This window comes from Saccoglossus kowalevskii, chromosome 1 (genome assembly GCF_978046115.1).
Source record: "Saccoglossus kowalevskii chromosome 1, keSacKowa6.1, whole genome shotgun sequence".
NCBI lineage: Eukaryota > Metazoa > Hemichordata > Enteropneusta > Harrimaniidae > Saccoglossus > Saccoglossus kowalevskii.
This window is the reverse complement of record NC_140641.1, coordinates 35,690,058-35,707,321: the sequence shown is the minus strand read 5'-3', so window position 1 is coordinate 35,707,321 and position 17,264 is coordinate 35,690,058. Positions and strand designations below refer to the sequence as shown.

The 17,264-nt window shown below is 36.8% G+C and overlaps 1 protein-coding gene across 1 annotated transcript; it reads left to right on the top strand.

Moving 5' to 3' along the window:
• Positions 1-13,445: 13,445 nt before the first annotated feature.
• LOC144350890 (uncharacterized) lies at positions 13,446-16,044 on the top strand. The gene is made up of 3 exons (XM_078008951.2): positions 13,446-13,529; positions 13,693-13,812; positions 15,633-16,044. Exons 1-3 carry the CDS (start codon positions 13,477-13,479, stop codon positions 15,769-15,771), a joined length of 312 nt encoding a protein of 103 aa, XP_077865077.1. The 5' UTR covers positions 13,446-13,476; the 3' UTR covers positions 15,772-16,044.
• Positions 16,045-17,264: the final 1,220 nt, after the last annotated feature.

The following is a 17,264-nucleotide window of genomic DNA, read 5'->3' as shown; positions in this document are numbered from 1 at the left end:
TTTCTGCTAGTATTGAATTTACTCACGCCAAGACCATTTCTTAATCACGTGTGTGAACGACTGTACTGTATATGAGCGATGATTGGGTGAGCGATTCATTATGCACGCAAGGACGTACAAGAATGTTACTGATTGGTCAGTCACTCAGTCAGGCCCATCATGTTCGGAGCGTGATCGACGCGGTGGAATCATGAATGAACACCGTGGAGGAAGCATGTGGTTAACAACTGAATATTGTATGACGTAGCTCCTCAGGATCTTCGAAAGCACCACGGTTACTAAAAACAAAATTGCAATGATAAATGAATAAACGTAAGTCGTATCAGAAAAAATATGACTGTGAAAAATAATTCTAGGCGTGACGCTACCTATTTTAAAGGGTATTACCCATTATTATTTTGCGGCAATACACAAAATATTCCAAATATATAAAAAAGATGAATGCACAGTGGTGATGTGTTTATTATTATGAAGCAACAACTCCTGACGGACGGCGATTGTGGTTATATCATGAAGAGCATTTCTATTCAATTCCAAAAATGATGACTGTATTGTAGAAGGTATTACTCAAGGCTAGCAGGTAGACAAAATGGAATATTCCGTAATGTAATGAAGACACGACTGGCTGGCGTGATACGTAGCGTCGTCACGGGTTTCCTCAGTTGAAACCCTCGGCTCGCATGCCATAAACATGTATTTCGTGTTATATATATTTTTGCAAATGTCGAGTTCTCTCTGTGCGTGTTAATGCTGTGGATGTATCCCACTATTCGCATTGTACACGCTTCAGGCCGAAACAAAGAACATACTACGAACTAGTTTTGTTTCCAGTTCACGCTGAACTTGAAACAAAGCACGACTCATTAGCACCCACATTGTCATGGTTGCTGCTAGTAACTATTCAGTTTCTATAAATATATAGTAAGCAAAACTGTTAAGCAGCTGTCCCGCATTGTCAAGTTGTCAGAAAAACCTTGGAGCTCCATGGAAAAAGTATTGGCAATTGACAAGTAGAAAAAAAAAAGACTTCGATCACCTTGAACTTCAATGTACTATTAGTATTACTACCACTACTAGTTTTAACAAGTAACCTGTAGAATACTGTGTGGGTAATATTTTTTATATCGATTTTTGTTGCATTTGCAGCAAATAGTTACCAAACAATGAGAAATCTATAAGATTGAATATACCCCACAGCTGGCTTCACATGCATTGTTCATAGTTCATATGGTGCTTACACCAGGATTTAATTACAGCACCTAGGCGGCATGTGGTTACAGCTTAATGTTCCGAGTAATCGCAAGAAATTGACATGACAATAGAAATTCATTAAAGACTGGCACTCCCGCATGCAATTAACAGCGAGTGAAATTCCTGGGATTGAAACATATATTTTGAAGTCACTGATGTAGGCAACGAATAACTGCAAGTTGACACACAGTCCCTCTATCACTGATAGAGGGACTGTGGTTGACATAAAGACGAGGTAGTTTATTTAATCAGTGGTCAACTAGAGGCTGAAATTATAATTGATTTGTTTATTTCAATTTCTCCTGACGTCAAATAGAATACACTGGTGAAACACGGTAGTAACTGTGGGTGAAAGGATGTTTTGGGGTGTAGTTTACATTGTATATGGAGTGGTAGGGTCGGGTGTAATGTGTTCATTTCCAACTATTATGAAGTCACGTAGAATTTCACTTAATATTTTTGCTGACATGTTTTCAAGCATTACATGTGAATCCAATTTTCACTGCGCTGTGTCTCAATAGAGTATGAGGGAAATGGCATATTCACTGGAATTTATTTCAGGGGAAAAGTGTTTTCAGTGATAATGAAGTATTGTGACAGATACCCTCCCCGTGGCTTTCATTGCGTATGGAAGTTATTTTCACGAGTGATGCGGTGTATCCTGCTGCCGTACATTCACGAGCGAAGCCACGGGGAGGGTGTGGGGTTCTGTTATTATACATATGTCCCATATTTGATTATTTCATATTAAAAAAAGAACGTGCAACAAACCGGGATAGAAATTTAGATCGGGGAACCCAATTGCCCATTAATATGCTCCAAGACAGTGCTGCGACCTAGCAACGCTTGTCAGTGTAGAACGCGTGTCGCTGTACGTGAGTCATTGTCCGAATAAATAACTCGTGGATGTTTAAGCGCGGTAGTCGTAGCGCAGCGCGTGTTCGAATTTCATGTAAATAAACAATGTATTTTACACGCGTTGTATACGTCGCTATGAGTCCCATATCGAACGGGACGCGACACGACGACTGTCGCCCTTTAGTTGGGACCACGACAGAACCAGAACTTAAACTGGGCGACTACGATACACGGTAGATGTTGAAGTTAAAAGTTCCTCCACAGATCTGTGCATTGGCAAACATGCCGTGCAACTGCGGTACACCACTGACGGAATGACTTTCGTTGAAATCGGTCGTCGCTGACTCGTGAGCTGCACACTACAACCTCGTTTGTGATGTTGCTTGCTGGTCGTGGATAGACTGAGTCTTGGTTACCGGTTAATTTTTGCTAATTTGGCGTTGGTAGTCTTTATTTGGAACTGAGTAACACCGCAACGTTGCCAGCAGAAACCTCATGGTATATGGATGTTGATGGTTGCGGCTCCATATTAATCGGAGATTTTACTGCGGGTCCAGGCAGCGGATTTATAAAACTCAGTTTCCAGGTGGTCAACAAACATTAAGTTCTCCCAATCCTAGTATTCTATGTGATGTACATCTAACATGCCAAAAATGCTGGTGAACGATTTGAACCTGACAAAAATACTTGAAATAGATACCAGGAAGGGGGGGGGGGGTAAAAGAAAAGTTATATAACATTTTATTATTCAATAATTTATTAAAATACATAAGTTTGTCCAACTCCCTGTGATACAACACCTCAGACATAGCTCATTGTACTCGGCTTGAGTGTGGGCAAAAAGTTACTATTTGAATTTTTGATATCTTGTTTCATTAATGAGAAAGTTGACCCCGAAGTTAGAGTAACTGTTCAGCAGGAATGGCTTTTTAACTCTTCTGTGATTTTTTTTTGGCTTGGCTGATTTTGTTCATACTTGACAGGCAGGTCGTACCATCACTAATTGGAAAAACAATCCTGACCCACCGCTACCATGGCAACAGCCAAAATCTGTTTTTTGAATACTTTCGCCAAATTTATTGCCTCCTACCAGTCTTGTAATAGCAGTGCCCAAATGATCATGCCTTTTATTTTGGCTGCGTTGCGCACTGGTAAGAGATCACCGGCGCCGACATTGTTACACTGTATCAACGTAATCTCAACGCAACTTTGAACTTTGAATGAAATGTAAATGCTGCCTCCAATCTAGAAAATACTATCGCAAAACGGTTGGAAATAATACATTTAACGGCTGAATACGTCCTAGCAATACAATTAAGTGACTTCTAAAGACTGAATGTTTTTTGCGAACTTCATATACGGTGCCCGGTTTTAGTTAGGATGTTTCTGCTGGCGACGTTGCGACGTTACCCAGTTACAAATAAAGATTACCAACGCCAAATGAACAACATTTTAACCGGTAATGAAGATTCATTCAATTCACGGCTAACAAGTTACATGACAAGCGAAGTTGTAGCGTGCGGCTCAGCGACGACCGCTGTCGACGAAAGTCATCCCGTCAGTGGAGTACCGCAGTAGCATGGCATGTTTGCCAATGGAAAATTCTGTGGAGAAACTTTTAACTTCAACATAAATTTGTGTCAACCCAGGGTCAACCCTTCACCATTGTATTCAAACGAATCACGTGGTGTGCCGTTCTTCTTCAAACCCGACATTCAATCAATAGGGGAGTTTCAGTTAAAAAAAACATCGCAAATCATGCAAATTCAACATTTTCAAACCAGTATTCTAAAACAGAAATGCTAAGTAATGCAAAAGAAGGATAGATGTTACTTTTCAGTATACACATCTCTGTTGATACTATCCCTCACATATTCTACCCCCAATTATTCCTGCGTAAAATGGACTAGCCTCTTTCTTGTTGACATTCAGAGTAAAATCACGTGACAGGCTGTTAAAATTGGCTGTTGCATACACTTTCGCCGGTCTGGAAAATGTGTTTAATTAGCTCTCATTCAAGCAACAATGCAGATTTCCCAGTTGGGGTGAAACTATTGGACTCTGCCATTACAAAATAGGGGTGTTTTGAGAAAAAAACGAATAACCCTGGAGTGCACACAACACACTGAATTTCGGAACAAATCTTGCATTATTTACAGCAGCAGAATACCACAGAAATATTAGACGAAACATGGAAACACTATATATTGTATTTCGGCTTGAACCCTCTCTATTGCAATTCCAGGAATTACACCCATATGTGCACCCATTTTCAGCCTTGGTATCACCCAACCCTGAAAACAAATTCTTAATACCACGCTGAAGCGTTTGGTAATAATGTGTGAAGCAGTTATCAATGATTTTACAGACTTCCCTGGTTATCTTATCATTTTTGTTTGTTTGAAAGGTAATCAGTTTATCATGGTATGACTGGTCATTTCATTTTCATATTGATGAGAATATGCTCCTCGCATTCTAATTTATTTGTAGTACATATGGAACATGTTCTATTCTTATTGACAATGTTTGGTGTCTCCGAGTCCCTTCTATCTGAAGCACATGCGTACTTATCGTCAATTTATCATAGATCCCCCAAGCGCATTTTTTTTAATTTGTAGAAACATGACAGTTCCAGACCAAAGCTTGTTTTTACCTTCCTATAAGTACGCAATTTATTTTTGTATTACCCCTTATTATCACCATTCACTGCATTGTCTTTTTACAATATTGATGAAACAAGACTCTAAGAGTTTCTAAAACTAATAATGTGATTGCATTATTTTGCTACTATTTCGGTGATCACGTGACGATATTGCAGGTAAGCACATGTTAATACAAATTCAGATTATAAATGTAAATACTAGTAGTGAGCACGAGCTTAAAGCGGGTGTCGTCACCTGCGCATGCGTCAGATGCCCGACAGTGTGTCATTGTTTACAAACAAGCGTCTACCCATGAGCGTTTTAGTATGCCAGGGTAGTATTTGGCTGGTTCCCGCCTCAAGTGTCATGGCGTACCAAGCCACAAGAGGCCGGTAACTAGTAACGGTTCCGGCATTCTGATTGGTACACCACTTTCTCGTTGCTTGTTCCATTTCCCTTAGTTACCTGACGTCAGCGCTTACGCTCGTGGCCGTTCAGGGGTTTCCTTTTACTTTCGAAAGTTGGGCAAATAAAAAAAAACTGTTTCTTTTGTTATAAATTTGCATAGAACATATCAAATCTGTAAATCTAAGCAGGCAGTATGTATGAGCATGGCTTTATTGTAGTATTACAGACACGTTTACGCAGAACGGAACTTGGAATGTTTTCAAATTACGTCACTCAGTCACGTGCCTTCCGGCCGGAAAACCGGCCCAAATGGAACAATATACTAGTTACCTGCGTCCTACCATTCTCTACCATCGGCCCCACGGACCTCTGTAACCACAACTTGTGCGCACAGTCACTGCGCATCTTCCTCCGCGCACTGAACCCTGAACTACATTTACATAAACACAGAAATGCAAACAAGCGGAGGCACGATCGTCATTCACTGTTTTAGTTTTTCGACTGCTGGATTATCATTTTATATCAAGCTCGGAAGCCGTAAAGCCGAAGCTGATAATATAACGACCATCTTAGAATCGTATTTAGATAAGATTTCCTTATTTTGTTTTCAATAGTATTTTGTTATGCAATCGGAAGAGCAATATTAGGAAATGTTATATCTGAACTCATGATTGCGGATAATTTGTTGGTTTTCTTAAAAACAGTGAAACTTTTAATTTAATTAATAATTACTTTTGTTGCATTGTCAAAAACTAAATTTCTTTGTTGTTCGTATTTTTACATGATTTGAGACAGAAGTATGGAATATGTAATGTCAAGACGTTAATCCACCGGCTAGGCCCAGATAAATTTACACAAGCCATGGGTCGTGAAACAGGGTCAGCAGATGCAGTATGTAGTTCTGTGTCAATTTTAATGAAGTACTCTTCATCTACTGTAAATCCAGTAGACACACGTATGTAGTTCCGGAAGAAGTTTTACTTAGAGGTACACAAGTACTACAGAAGTTGAGGATATTTATGAAAACCCTTGGACAATCATGTAATGGATTAAAAGGAATTCATCGCCATTTCAGAAATTCAACAAATGTGCCCTAACTAGAGTGGCATTACTCGTGTCAAGATTGAAAACTGGACTCTCAAATGATAGTGATTCTGATACAAGTACAATATTCATAACTATCAATATCTCATTATTTACCATTTTTTTCAAACCATAGGTTGGTAATGCTTGCAATGCCACTTTTATACAAATTATTTCTTTCTCTGCATGATAATGAAATTTAAAGCTAGGGTGCTAAATTGTTTTTTTAGAGATACGGTTACTGTACAAAGTCACCTGTGTAGCTTTATAATCTTGATGCATGTCCAGTCAGTGAGCATTTATGGTAAAACATCTATAACTAGAGGCCATGACTTTAAATTAAGAAAATTTGGTCACGTCTGGATGTCAGAAATCTTACTTTTTCAGTAATAAAGTTGTAAATATTTGGAGCACTTTACAACGAATAATCTTTAAGTGGCCTCAAACATTGTATTATATTAGTATAAGTAAAAAACAAATCATAACACAATGAAAATTTTCACATAGGATTCCAATCTTTATGATAAAAATACAGTTCAATTGCAACTTGTAACCTTGGGATTATAAATAATTTTTTGGATATTTGGGGACTAATAAAGGTTACCAGGGGCCATGGATATACAGATCTCTTCTATGTTGAGAAAATATCTTTAAATTGACATGTGTACATGCACTTATTTATATATATTTAGTATAGAAGAAATTGTTGTATTAATTGGAATACTAACACGTTTATAAGTTAATGCTAATCTGATTATAAAGTAAAGACACATTGATTGATGCAAATGTGTGGTATTATTAATTTATTAATGAATGGATAATGAACCTATATATATATATAACAAACATTCTTGTGATATACATGTATATATATAATTTTATAATGGGATTATATTACATGTATACACTATAAAAATAAATTTTATTATGAAAGTCTAACAAAAGAATGATTTGAAATACTACTGTTGTCCAAATGTAAAACACTTGTTCAAGTGTAAACCTTGACCCTCCCAACCCTCAAGGTAGAAGTCTACTCAAATACCCAGAATTTATCTATTTTTTATAAATTGTACTTCTAGGCAATATATTGACTTAAAAAAAGTTGGGGGTCACCAGGTTAATTTTCAAGAAAATATATGTGGTTGTATTTTAGTGAATAGTGGCTATTTTGGCAGTATTATAGTGCTTTTACGATAGATTCCTATGGCAGAGATATTATGCCATATGTCAAATTGTAGGCTGGTGACATAGGCTGAAAAAAATATATATTGTTAATGAGGGGTACTTTTTGTTTTCCTGAATTTTTTTAAAAACCTTGGTTTTAAAAAGTGTTGAAAAATGCAATTTTTGCTTAACATTGCGCTCTATGGAATTGTTCTAAATATAGCGATTTTTGACAAATATTAGGACAAGTTTTTCAAAATACGGCACTGTTCACACACAAGAATGCTATTTTATGGGGCATTAGCTCCACGATTTTACATAATAAACCAATGAACATGCGATTTATGACCAACTTTCTCAAAAAATGCTGAGTAGGCTTCAACCTTAAATTAATGCTTGTACCATTATTGGTCATGTGACCTTTGTTCTGGTTGTAACCGCACTTGTGTTGATATGCAAAGTGTAGTTAATACAGATGACTATACATAACATGTAAACCACTATTGAAATTCAGCCTTACACCAATGCAGACAAATATCTGTTGAAAATTAAAAAAAATATTTGTTCACACACTGAAAATTACTAGTACAACCCTTTAAATTGGTCTTATCTTACTTGACCTACTAATTGTGAACCACATTTACTGTATTAGCTCATCAATAGACAAAACACTTATTCATTTACACATATATATATGTGCTTCTAGAGCAAATATAGTATTGGATTCGAATTATCAGGAGTTTTTTATGGGGTAAAGTACCCAGGTAAAAGAGGTGTTACAAATTTAACACAGTATGATTATATTGGAGGTGCACTTAAATTATGGCAATTAGTGCAGCACATCCCTGGGGAGCACTGCTCTTTTGTGAATCCAAACACAGACAACATATATTGTTGTGCAATACATTATTATATTCTCTTGCATGCCAGGAACATTCTTAGCAATATTTTGTAGCTGTAGTAACTGTGGTAACTGGTCCAGCTGTACAGCAGTCAGAGTGCTACTCAATACCATGAAAAGAGCCATAATAAAAAAAGACAGTTGTGTGTTCAGCTCTTTGTAGGTTTTACAAAATGTTTTTACTCTGCAAAAAAAAATGAACATGTTTAGCCAAAATACAATATATGAAAAATTGTACTTGTAACAGAAATACTTGAAAATGAAATACAACAACAACCAGAAACTGTGAAAGTTATTTTGCCCACTAAAATTAGAATGACTTACACGTAGCAGCTATAGTGCGCATTGTGACTGAATCTATTTCAACAATAGCAGAAGCCTAGATAAAAATAAATCTAAATTAGTATCTTATTATAATTTTAATCCTAATAATATTTACATGATCAATGTAAAATTTATATTGTCAAGCAGCACACTTGGACATGCTGCATTGAGAGTGGGTACATTTTGTATAGGACAAATAAAATAGTGTTGTTTATGGAAACACTGAAATTAATGTAGGTAGGTATAACATTTTATTTTGATTAAAGTGTTAATAGCTGTAACTATCTATCTTTTTTTCTCTTATTTTTGTTTTTAATAAAACATTTCCTGTGTCATTAGTCACGGTGTCAATTTGTAGCGGCCATCGCCAAAATGTGGACTTTGAAAGCATAGCATATACACTATGTATATCAATGTAGTATATTATTAAAATAAATTTAAAAAAATGAGATCTAATTGTTTATATTAGCTTATTTAAAAGACATAATCTAAAATGCACCTTGCCTAATACTTCTGAGAAACAAATTATTTATTCACCCACAGTTACTAAAAACCGTGATTCACCGACCACCACTAGTAATTTGTTTTCCTTTGTATGAAAATGTTATTATATAAGAGGGCATTCTATAACCACAGAACAGTGAGCAGCAAAACAACGGTGACGATTAATATTTTACTATAGAAGAACAATCTAGCAACCTATGATAAACCTCAGACAATAAATAAATTTATTAGTTGTCTAAGGATAAACACACAAAATCTACGGCTTGTCCCCTGAATAGTCTCTGTGGTGAATAAACAATGGCAAAGTTCTTCAAATTAACACTTACCTACATGTTGGGGTTCAAGGCATCATTGCATGATTTCACAATCGGATCGGAGGCTGCCATTTCAAAATCTCCCGGGAAACTATTTACGCCTTGTAATCAATACACAAAAATGTAGTCCTTTATCAAAATAGCCGTTTACGTCCACAAAGCACGGTAAAACATAATACTTTTACTATATTTATTTAAACCAACTACTTTATGAAGTATTTGAATCATTTTGATACATTTTCCAGTTCAATTAATGCAAGAACGTATTTATTTATCACGATTCTTGATAAAATCACCGCTTGTGGTGGCAAGGGTTACCGGAGGATGGCGCGTGACCCTTGTTACGCAGGATGGCGTCCTACCTGCCATTCGCAAAGGACGCCGGGAACCAGCGAAGGGTAGTATGCGATGCTATCGTCACTTGGGACTCAATTCCCGCGCGTGCGCAGGTGACGCCCCACACTTTGAAAAAGAGGAGGTGCGTATAGCAGTATTTTATTCAATTGCAAAACTGCATGCTATGAATAAATCGGGTGGTCAATTTAACAAAGTATTTTGAAAACAACTAGTCATCTCATCCTCTATATCAGCCCCATATATACCATTTACAAATACCTTGTGTATACTTAAAAACCCAGAGTCCTGGTTCTAGCTTGATTATCTTCTTATTACCTCGCGTGTCCTTGTCGCTTTCTATCATGATCGTGAAGACCGAAATAATAGGAAGGTGACCTCGCCCGGCTATGGTCATGTATGTATATGTATGTGTGAACCTTGGCAACACTGTTCGGATATATTGTGTACTAGTGTGTTTATTTTCGTCAATTCTGTACCCGCTCATTTACCCGCTCAATCCATGCATTTCATCAATGGACCAACGCCGGGACCTTTACAAGTTAATTCTCACTAAAATACTTGTCAAAGTTCAGCACTAGTATATAAATTACTTGTTTTGCTCCTTCTCGACGTGTTATTTTGTGTCTGCGATCGTTTTCTACGAGTATAGCTTTTGGTGCACAGACTACTGTTTGAATGTCAGTGTTATGACACCGTGACGTGAACCGTCGTCTCATTAGTAGTTATCATCGACCCCCCGGCCCGTACCCGGACAAGACACAACGGACAATCGCCACAGTCCAGGTGTCATTTTACTATTAATATCATACCACCTAACAACGAAGCTTGTGACGTCACAATGGCGTGGTGTACTGAGCCATTTCATCACTGACTGTGTGGTCGTTCGTCATTTACAGTATTTTTGTTAACGGGCGAACACATCCCATAGCAATTATAGCAATTATGTATTGTACATACCGACAATTTCACGAAGACATTAAGACATATTGTACTCTGATAGATTACTAGTATTCTATTTTACATTGTTAGAAATGAAACAAAATAAAGGTTACCGGCCTCAAGTTCAAGTAGGATAATCGTATATTTCATGCAACAGTGCCATCCGAACAACAGTCAGGCCAATAAAAACGTATGTCGAAAAATTGAAAAAAAAATGATTTTTTTTCAAATTAATTTAAAATTAATAGTTGACCCAGCTTTTGCTGTCATGCACACGGTAAACGTGTTCGCTACTGCTGTACACATGTACGTACACACGATGACGAACCGGGAAGTGAGAATACTGACAGTGCTAAAACAACGTGCAAAAGCCGTCGTTTTGTTTGTGATGTAAGCGGATGAGAATTTTAATATAAAATGTCACGTTTTGTAAATTCAATACAATTCAGTTTTTTGCATTTTATGTATTAAAAATTATATTTACTACAACAAACGTATTGTTTTTTATTCAAAATAATTGGTGCGGCGAAATTTTCAATATTTTGCACCAACTATCCGTCGAATCGCAAATGTCAAAATATCCTGGAATGCAAAAGACGTGTTTGCTCTTCAGACTTCATAGTATTCGGAACATGTCAGAGAAATGCAGGTCAACCCGAGGTTCAAAGTCGCCACCCCCGGGGGAGCCTCTGGGGATCAAACAACGGTCCGGGATCGTTATTTTTTTAATTTTTAGAGGAAACACTTTTTTACTGCTTAAAATGGCGAGTTTTTAATATTTTGGCCTATTTAAAAAAAGGATTAGAATAAACACAGACATTTGAACTTTTGCGAAAATTCGTTTAACTTTTAATTATTATTTTATACTTGCTATTCATAGCATTACATCGTCACATAAAGCACATTTGTGTTGTATATTTTTGGGGAATTTTTAGTTATTTTTCAATGTTCTGTATTTCAAAAATAACTTAAATTACCCCTCTGAATATAATAGTTTTGAACAAACCTTTAGGCGATAATAATGTCTCAGTTTACAGGCAACGCTTCTGTCGAGAGATCTAGTAAACCTACAGATTTCACTGTTAGGAAATCAAAACCCGCCTATTTTCGACAATTTACCATTATTAACTGAAGGCGATCACAAATGTCCTGGAAGGAGCAGGAAGTTGGGTATAACCTGTTCAATATTTAGAGATAGTTGCGATTTTTATAATTCACACAGAGACTTTGTTCTTCGAAACATTGTGCAGTAGAAATAGTTTAACACTATGCAGAAAAGGGATATGTGGTCATTTCTTGTGACAATAAATAAATAAATGCAGATCGTAAAGTGTTGAAAAAACATTTACCACTTAAAATTTTAAAATCATATATTATTGACCATTAATTTTTTCCAAAATATTCTAAATCCTACAAGAAACACAATATATAGCCAAATATTGTGCTTAGTCACTTTTATTGGACTAACTGCATATTAAATTGTCTCTGTTTCTAAAAATAAAAACAATCCCCAGTACATAAACAATGATTAACAGGTGTTTACATTATTGACTAGAGAGAGTGTGAGGTCACAAAGTAAGCTACGCCAGCCTAACTGGGACACTACAAAATGACCTTACCTTGGGGTGGCTTACTCACATACTATAAGAAAATCAAAAAATGCTTCGGAAGTGTAACGCTAGATTTAAAAAGAATACAAAAGAATCTAGACCATGTGCGTTTGAATGTACATTTTCACCCTAATATACATTCCAATACTATAATAAAATGCAATGATTTGTTTATTTGCCGTATTTTTCAACGAACTTCCTCCTGGATTTTACAGTCAAGATTAATAGGGGTTCCAGTAAACAACAACAACAACAACATATGTGTGTGTTTCAAGGTTAAATAAACTGTAGTTATTTTGTTCATAGCAAATGCAAAGTAAATTGACAAATTTAGGTGTGTTTTTGGTTACCTGGAATTTGTTAATGTTGTACAATGGTTCGATTAAACTAATAAAATGAAGTCACCTGCTTCAAGCGAAGGAGGTTGAAAGTTCGCTGACAACCCGTAAATGTTGTGCTGGGACGTGATTGGGTTATTGGTATATTGCCAAGACAACGGAGTTTGTTGTGAATACAGAATACTGCGTTGACCACTTCTTTTTCAGTACACGCTAACACATCGAAATCAAATTCCTTGAAATTCTGTTTTTTTTTTGATGCGAAAGAATCCTTGAAACGTAAGTTTGAATAATTTATATTGTTTTGTGTATGGTGGATGTAATGACGATTTAGATTAACTAATACGTAGTTATTAAATCTAATAGTCGTCGAGTTACCATCTTTCATTACCTCATATGAAAATGTGTCTAGCATTATAACTTTAATCGGAGTCGTCTATTTGTTTAGAAGTGCTATCCCCGTCATTTTCTCGAACCTCTTTGAAGTATAATATGACTTCTACGACCACGATGAGTGAATGAACGCCTGACGCCGTACGTAACTTTTATTCACTATTACATATCAAATATTGAAATTGCAATGATAACAATTCACGTGTAATACGTTTTGTTATTTTAATGTTTTATTGCGCTAGAATCTGAGATATGGACAGCGAAGATGATACCTATGTTGACCCCATTTACCCACCTCAAGGTGCTCCCCCAGGCTATGAATACCAACCATACCAAACACCAGAATATGGAGCTTTGCCAGGGCAGGTCCATCCTGGATATGCGACACAAATGCAACAGACGACCAACACAGTGGTCGTGGTGAATGCCGCTTCCAAACAAGAGTAAGTATAATAACATAGCATCGTCTATTAAGTTACTACAACGCAGATACGGATGCTTTGCTAGCATGTGATAAGTTTGAGTTAAAAAAAATATTCATATATTTAACGATTCGAAATGATTGAAACAATTTCACGTAAATATGTTTTACTTCTTGCCCTGAAGACCAGATGTTATGGTGGTGGAGGCTGACGACGGGATATACATGGACTGTGATTCGTGTCCAGATAACGCTGTTGGTCGATGTTGCCGTTCATTTTGGATTTGTGAGAGGGGACATGAAATGTAGGTCACGTGATTACTAGTATATACAGGTAGAAAAACAAAATGAAAACGTGTTACCATGAATACCATCAATGCTCAGATTTTAAAACTTAAAATATCATGCCCTGAATTGACACAAATTCTCGACATATACATATTAACTTTTACCAAAGTAATGCACACTTTCTTTGTAACTGGAATACAATGTACTGCTACAACGGTGGTTGTCTCAAAGGGCGGCAGTCGTCACGCCGCGTCCTGTTCGATATGGGAGTCATAGCGACGTATAAAACGCGTGTAAAATACATTGTTTATTTACATGAAATTCAAACACGCGCTGCTCGATGACCACCACCCTTTAATGTAACGTGGTCCATTTGTTATATTCTCGACGCGGCCGCATACACATTTATTTGATTATACCCGGTGTTAACTTTGGTTATTGGATATTGCAAAAACAATATATATATATATATATATATATCAGTAATTTTAATGAAATATTGACACCTGTTATTTAGTATGATGGATCCCCACGGTTGGGTACAAGAGCATAACAGTTTAAAATTAAAATTGTTATCCATAAGAAATATGAAACCATCATAAATGGCCTTATAATTAGCCATTTAACTCATAGTGGGGTGGGCGGAGTAAGCTGGAACTTATTTTTTATTACTGTCTGACCACCGAGTCTGCCATTCACTATGACCATTTCCATATAAAACAAAAACTCCAGCCAATAGCAGATTTGACTACTTGTTTTAACGTGTGGCGCTTGGAAATGAGTTTTGTGACATGTGGCAAATGTCCAACTGTCTTGGGTAATAAGATTGGCTAAATTTCAACTAGAAACAGCTAAACCGGTATACCTGTATGTACGAAGCCAGTGGATTTGATTCAAGCAAAAAAAAATGCATCTAGTTATATAAATACACATGGACAGAGAATATTTTCTTACAGTACTAAATGTGACAACTCCCCTACTGTCTGTGCTAATTTGGTGAGTTAAACCCACCTTAAATATACCACACCAGCCACATAGCGCCCGACGAGGAGCTGGGCAGGTAGCCAAGAAAAACATTGACTGAAACATTGCAAAGGACTGAATTGTTGTCAATAGCAAGAAACATATTGGGAATGTCAAAGACAGTGAAAGAAACACACACACACAGGCATATAAATACATTTGTACTAACTTTCTAGGATCTTTATTGACTTCAAGTAATCCAGAGTAGAACGAATCAACGCTACACTCCGCCATCTTTATTTTAATGTTGTGTGCAACGATTATTTATAGGGGACAACGGTTCATAACTTGAGGGGAGTTAACAAAAATGCCTTGATCAATAAGAGTCTAAGTTACAGGGAAACATTATTTAGATTTTTCAGTGGGCCAATAAATGCATTTGACAGGGAAATATAAAAACTCTATCACAACAATTAGCAATTAAAACAGCTTGCTGCATTATAAGTATCACTTTCCTGTAAAGTTAGTGGTTCATGCTTATTATATATTCAGTACCCTGGTTCTCACATGACTGATTGTGAAACTCAGCCGCGACAGAGGGGTTGACTTGGATCGACAGTAAAACTAGCCGTTCCTATGCCGAATACTATGGTTGTTGTCCTTCAGAGTTACATTACATTGTAGGTACGAACACCAACAGGTTGTATATCTATAACAAAAATAAAAATGCTTCACCTTCATCATTGTGTACTATGCACTTTAGAAAAAATATGATTTCCATATTTTACTAACATTTGGTAAACTTCAAAAATAATCTGTATGCATATACACTCAACATGTTCAATGATACTTGCTTTATTTTCAATGTTTTCAGATATTCTCCATGCGGTAAAGGAATCGGATGGATACTTGTCTTGATACTTATCTATATCATCGTTGGCTCGGTCCTTATCTGCATCATCATCTTCGCTGGCTTCTTCTGTGTTATTTACAGTACTAGTGATAAAGATTAGGGATGTATGCTACAAAATAAAAAATCCATGGAAAATCGTTTAAAATACTACAGGTGTAGAACACATGTTACTCTAAAGTTATAGAAAAGAAAAAAACATGTACTAATTTTTAAGATACACAACTCACAAATATGCTCAGCATTTTGAGGTACCGGTAGCTTTAATAAATAACTTAAGGTGTCATTTATACTCAGTCTTAATCCACATTTTTACTGAAAATGGTTTTATCCTATCAGCACATAATATGAATACAAAACATTTCATCCATGGAAATCTCTTGAAATTGTGTATATGTTGAGTACTTCTGAAGTTATTCCATATGGTACATTGAACATGGTATGCTAATGCACTACTTTTTTGAGAACAAAATTAGTTTAATTCTCAGTTTCAATACTCTTGGATCATTTACGTGACCTTTGACAATGCCCTGGTCAATATACATACATCAAATATGGTCATGTACATCCAGTATCAGTAGATTATATTGTTTTATATATGAAGTGCAGTTTATTTAGCATGCTGTTAGTTTATCGCCGAACGGTCCCCCGAGTGAACACCCGGGGGGGGGGTCACTCTATATGCTGTTACTACCCCCATGTGCGTTCCAAATAGACCATTTTCCGTACACTGCGAGAATCACGCGTTATGCGTGAAATCGAACGTAAAAACAGGACAAACAAAGGTCATAGCGTCGTAGTCGCGTCAAACATCGCGTGGGATTCGACAAACGCGAAAGTATTTCGGGGACATTTCCATGCTTAATAATGTGCTGTCCACATTTGATGATAGGCAATTTCGATTAAGTGAGGGTATTCGGAAGCAATATTCCTCTGTCGAAGATCGGCCGGTCAATGTAAGCTGCGAAATAAAGAAATTCTAGTTCAAAATCAAATCGTTCGATTTTTGCGGCAGACGTTCGACGCGCGTCTTTCATGCATCTCGCGAGATCTCGCAATTGTTCGGAAAATCACCTATTTAGCGGGGAAGCGGGGTGTTTTTCACCTTCTAAAGCGGGCCCGCGAGGGGAGCAAATAGGCCCCTTTAAAATGCTAATATCTGCAATAGGCCTGCTGTAGGCCCCTCTTGCAACAACCACTCCCATACACCGCCCTAGGCCCCGAATTGGCGGACCCATAGCCCTGACCAGGCCGCAAACGTCTGCCCGAACCTTCCCACCGGGACTTTGCCGCCACTTCCAACACGAGCATACGGAGGCTTATTGTAATCGAAGAAACGAAACAAAACAGAACGAAACGAAACGGGATAACACACATAATAAAAATTAAACTGTATTCAGTGACAATGGGTTTTATACGCACAATATTTAAAAAAATATTTGCTGAAAATAATATTTAAGCAATAAACCACCGCCGGAGACGAAACTTGACCAGTATTTTTATTTAATTATTTGTTGCTACCCTTTTACATCAGGGGCTCACTAATTAGTAATTAGGAGCTGCAATAAAAATTATTGGAAAAAGCACATACTATAT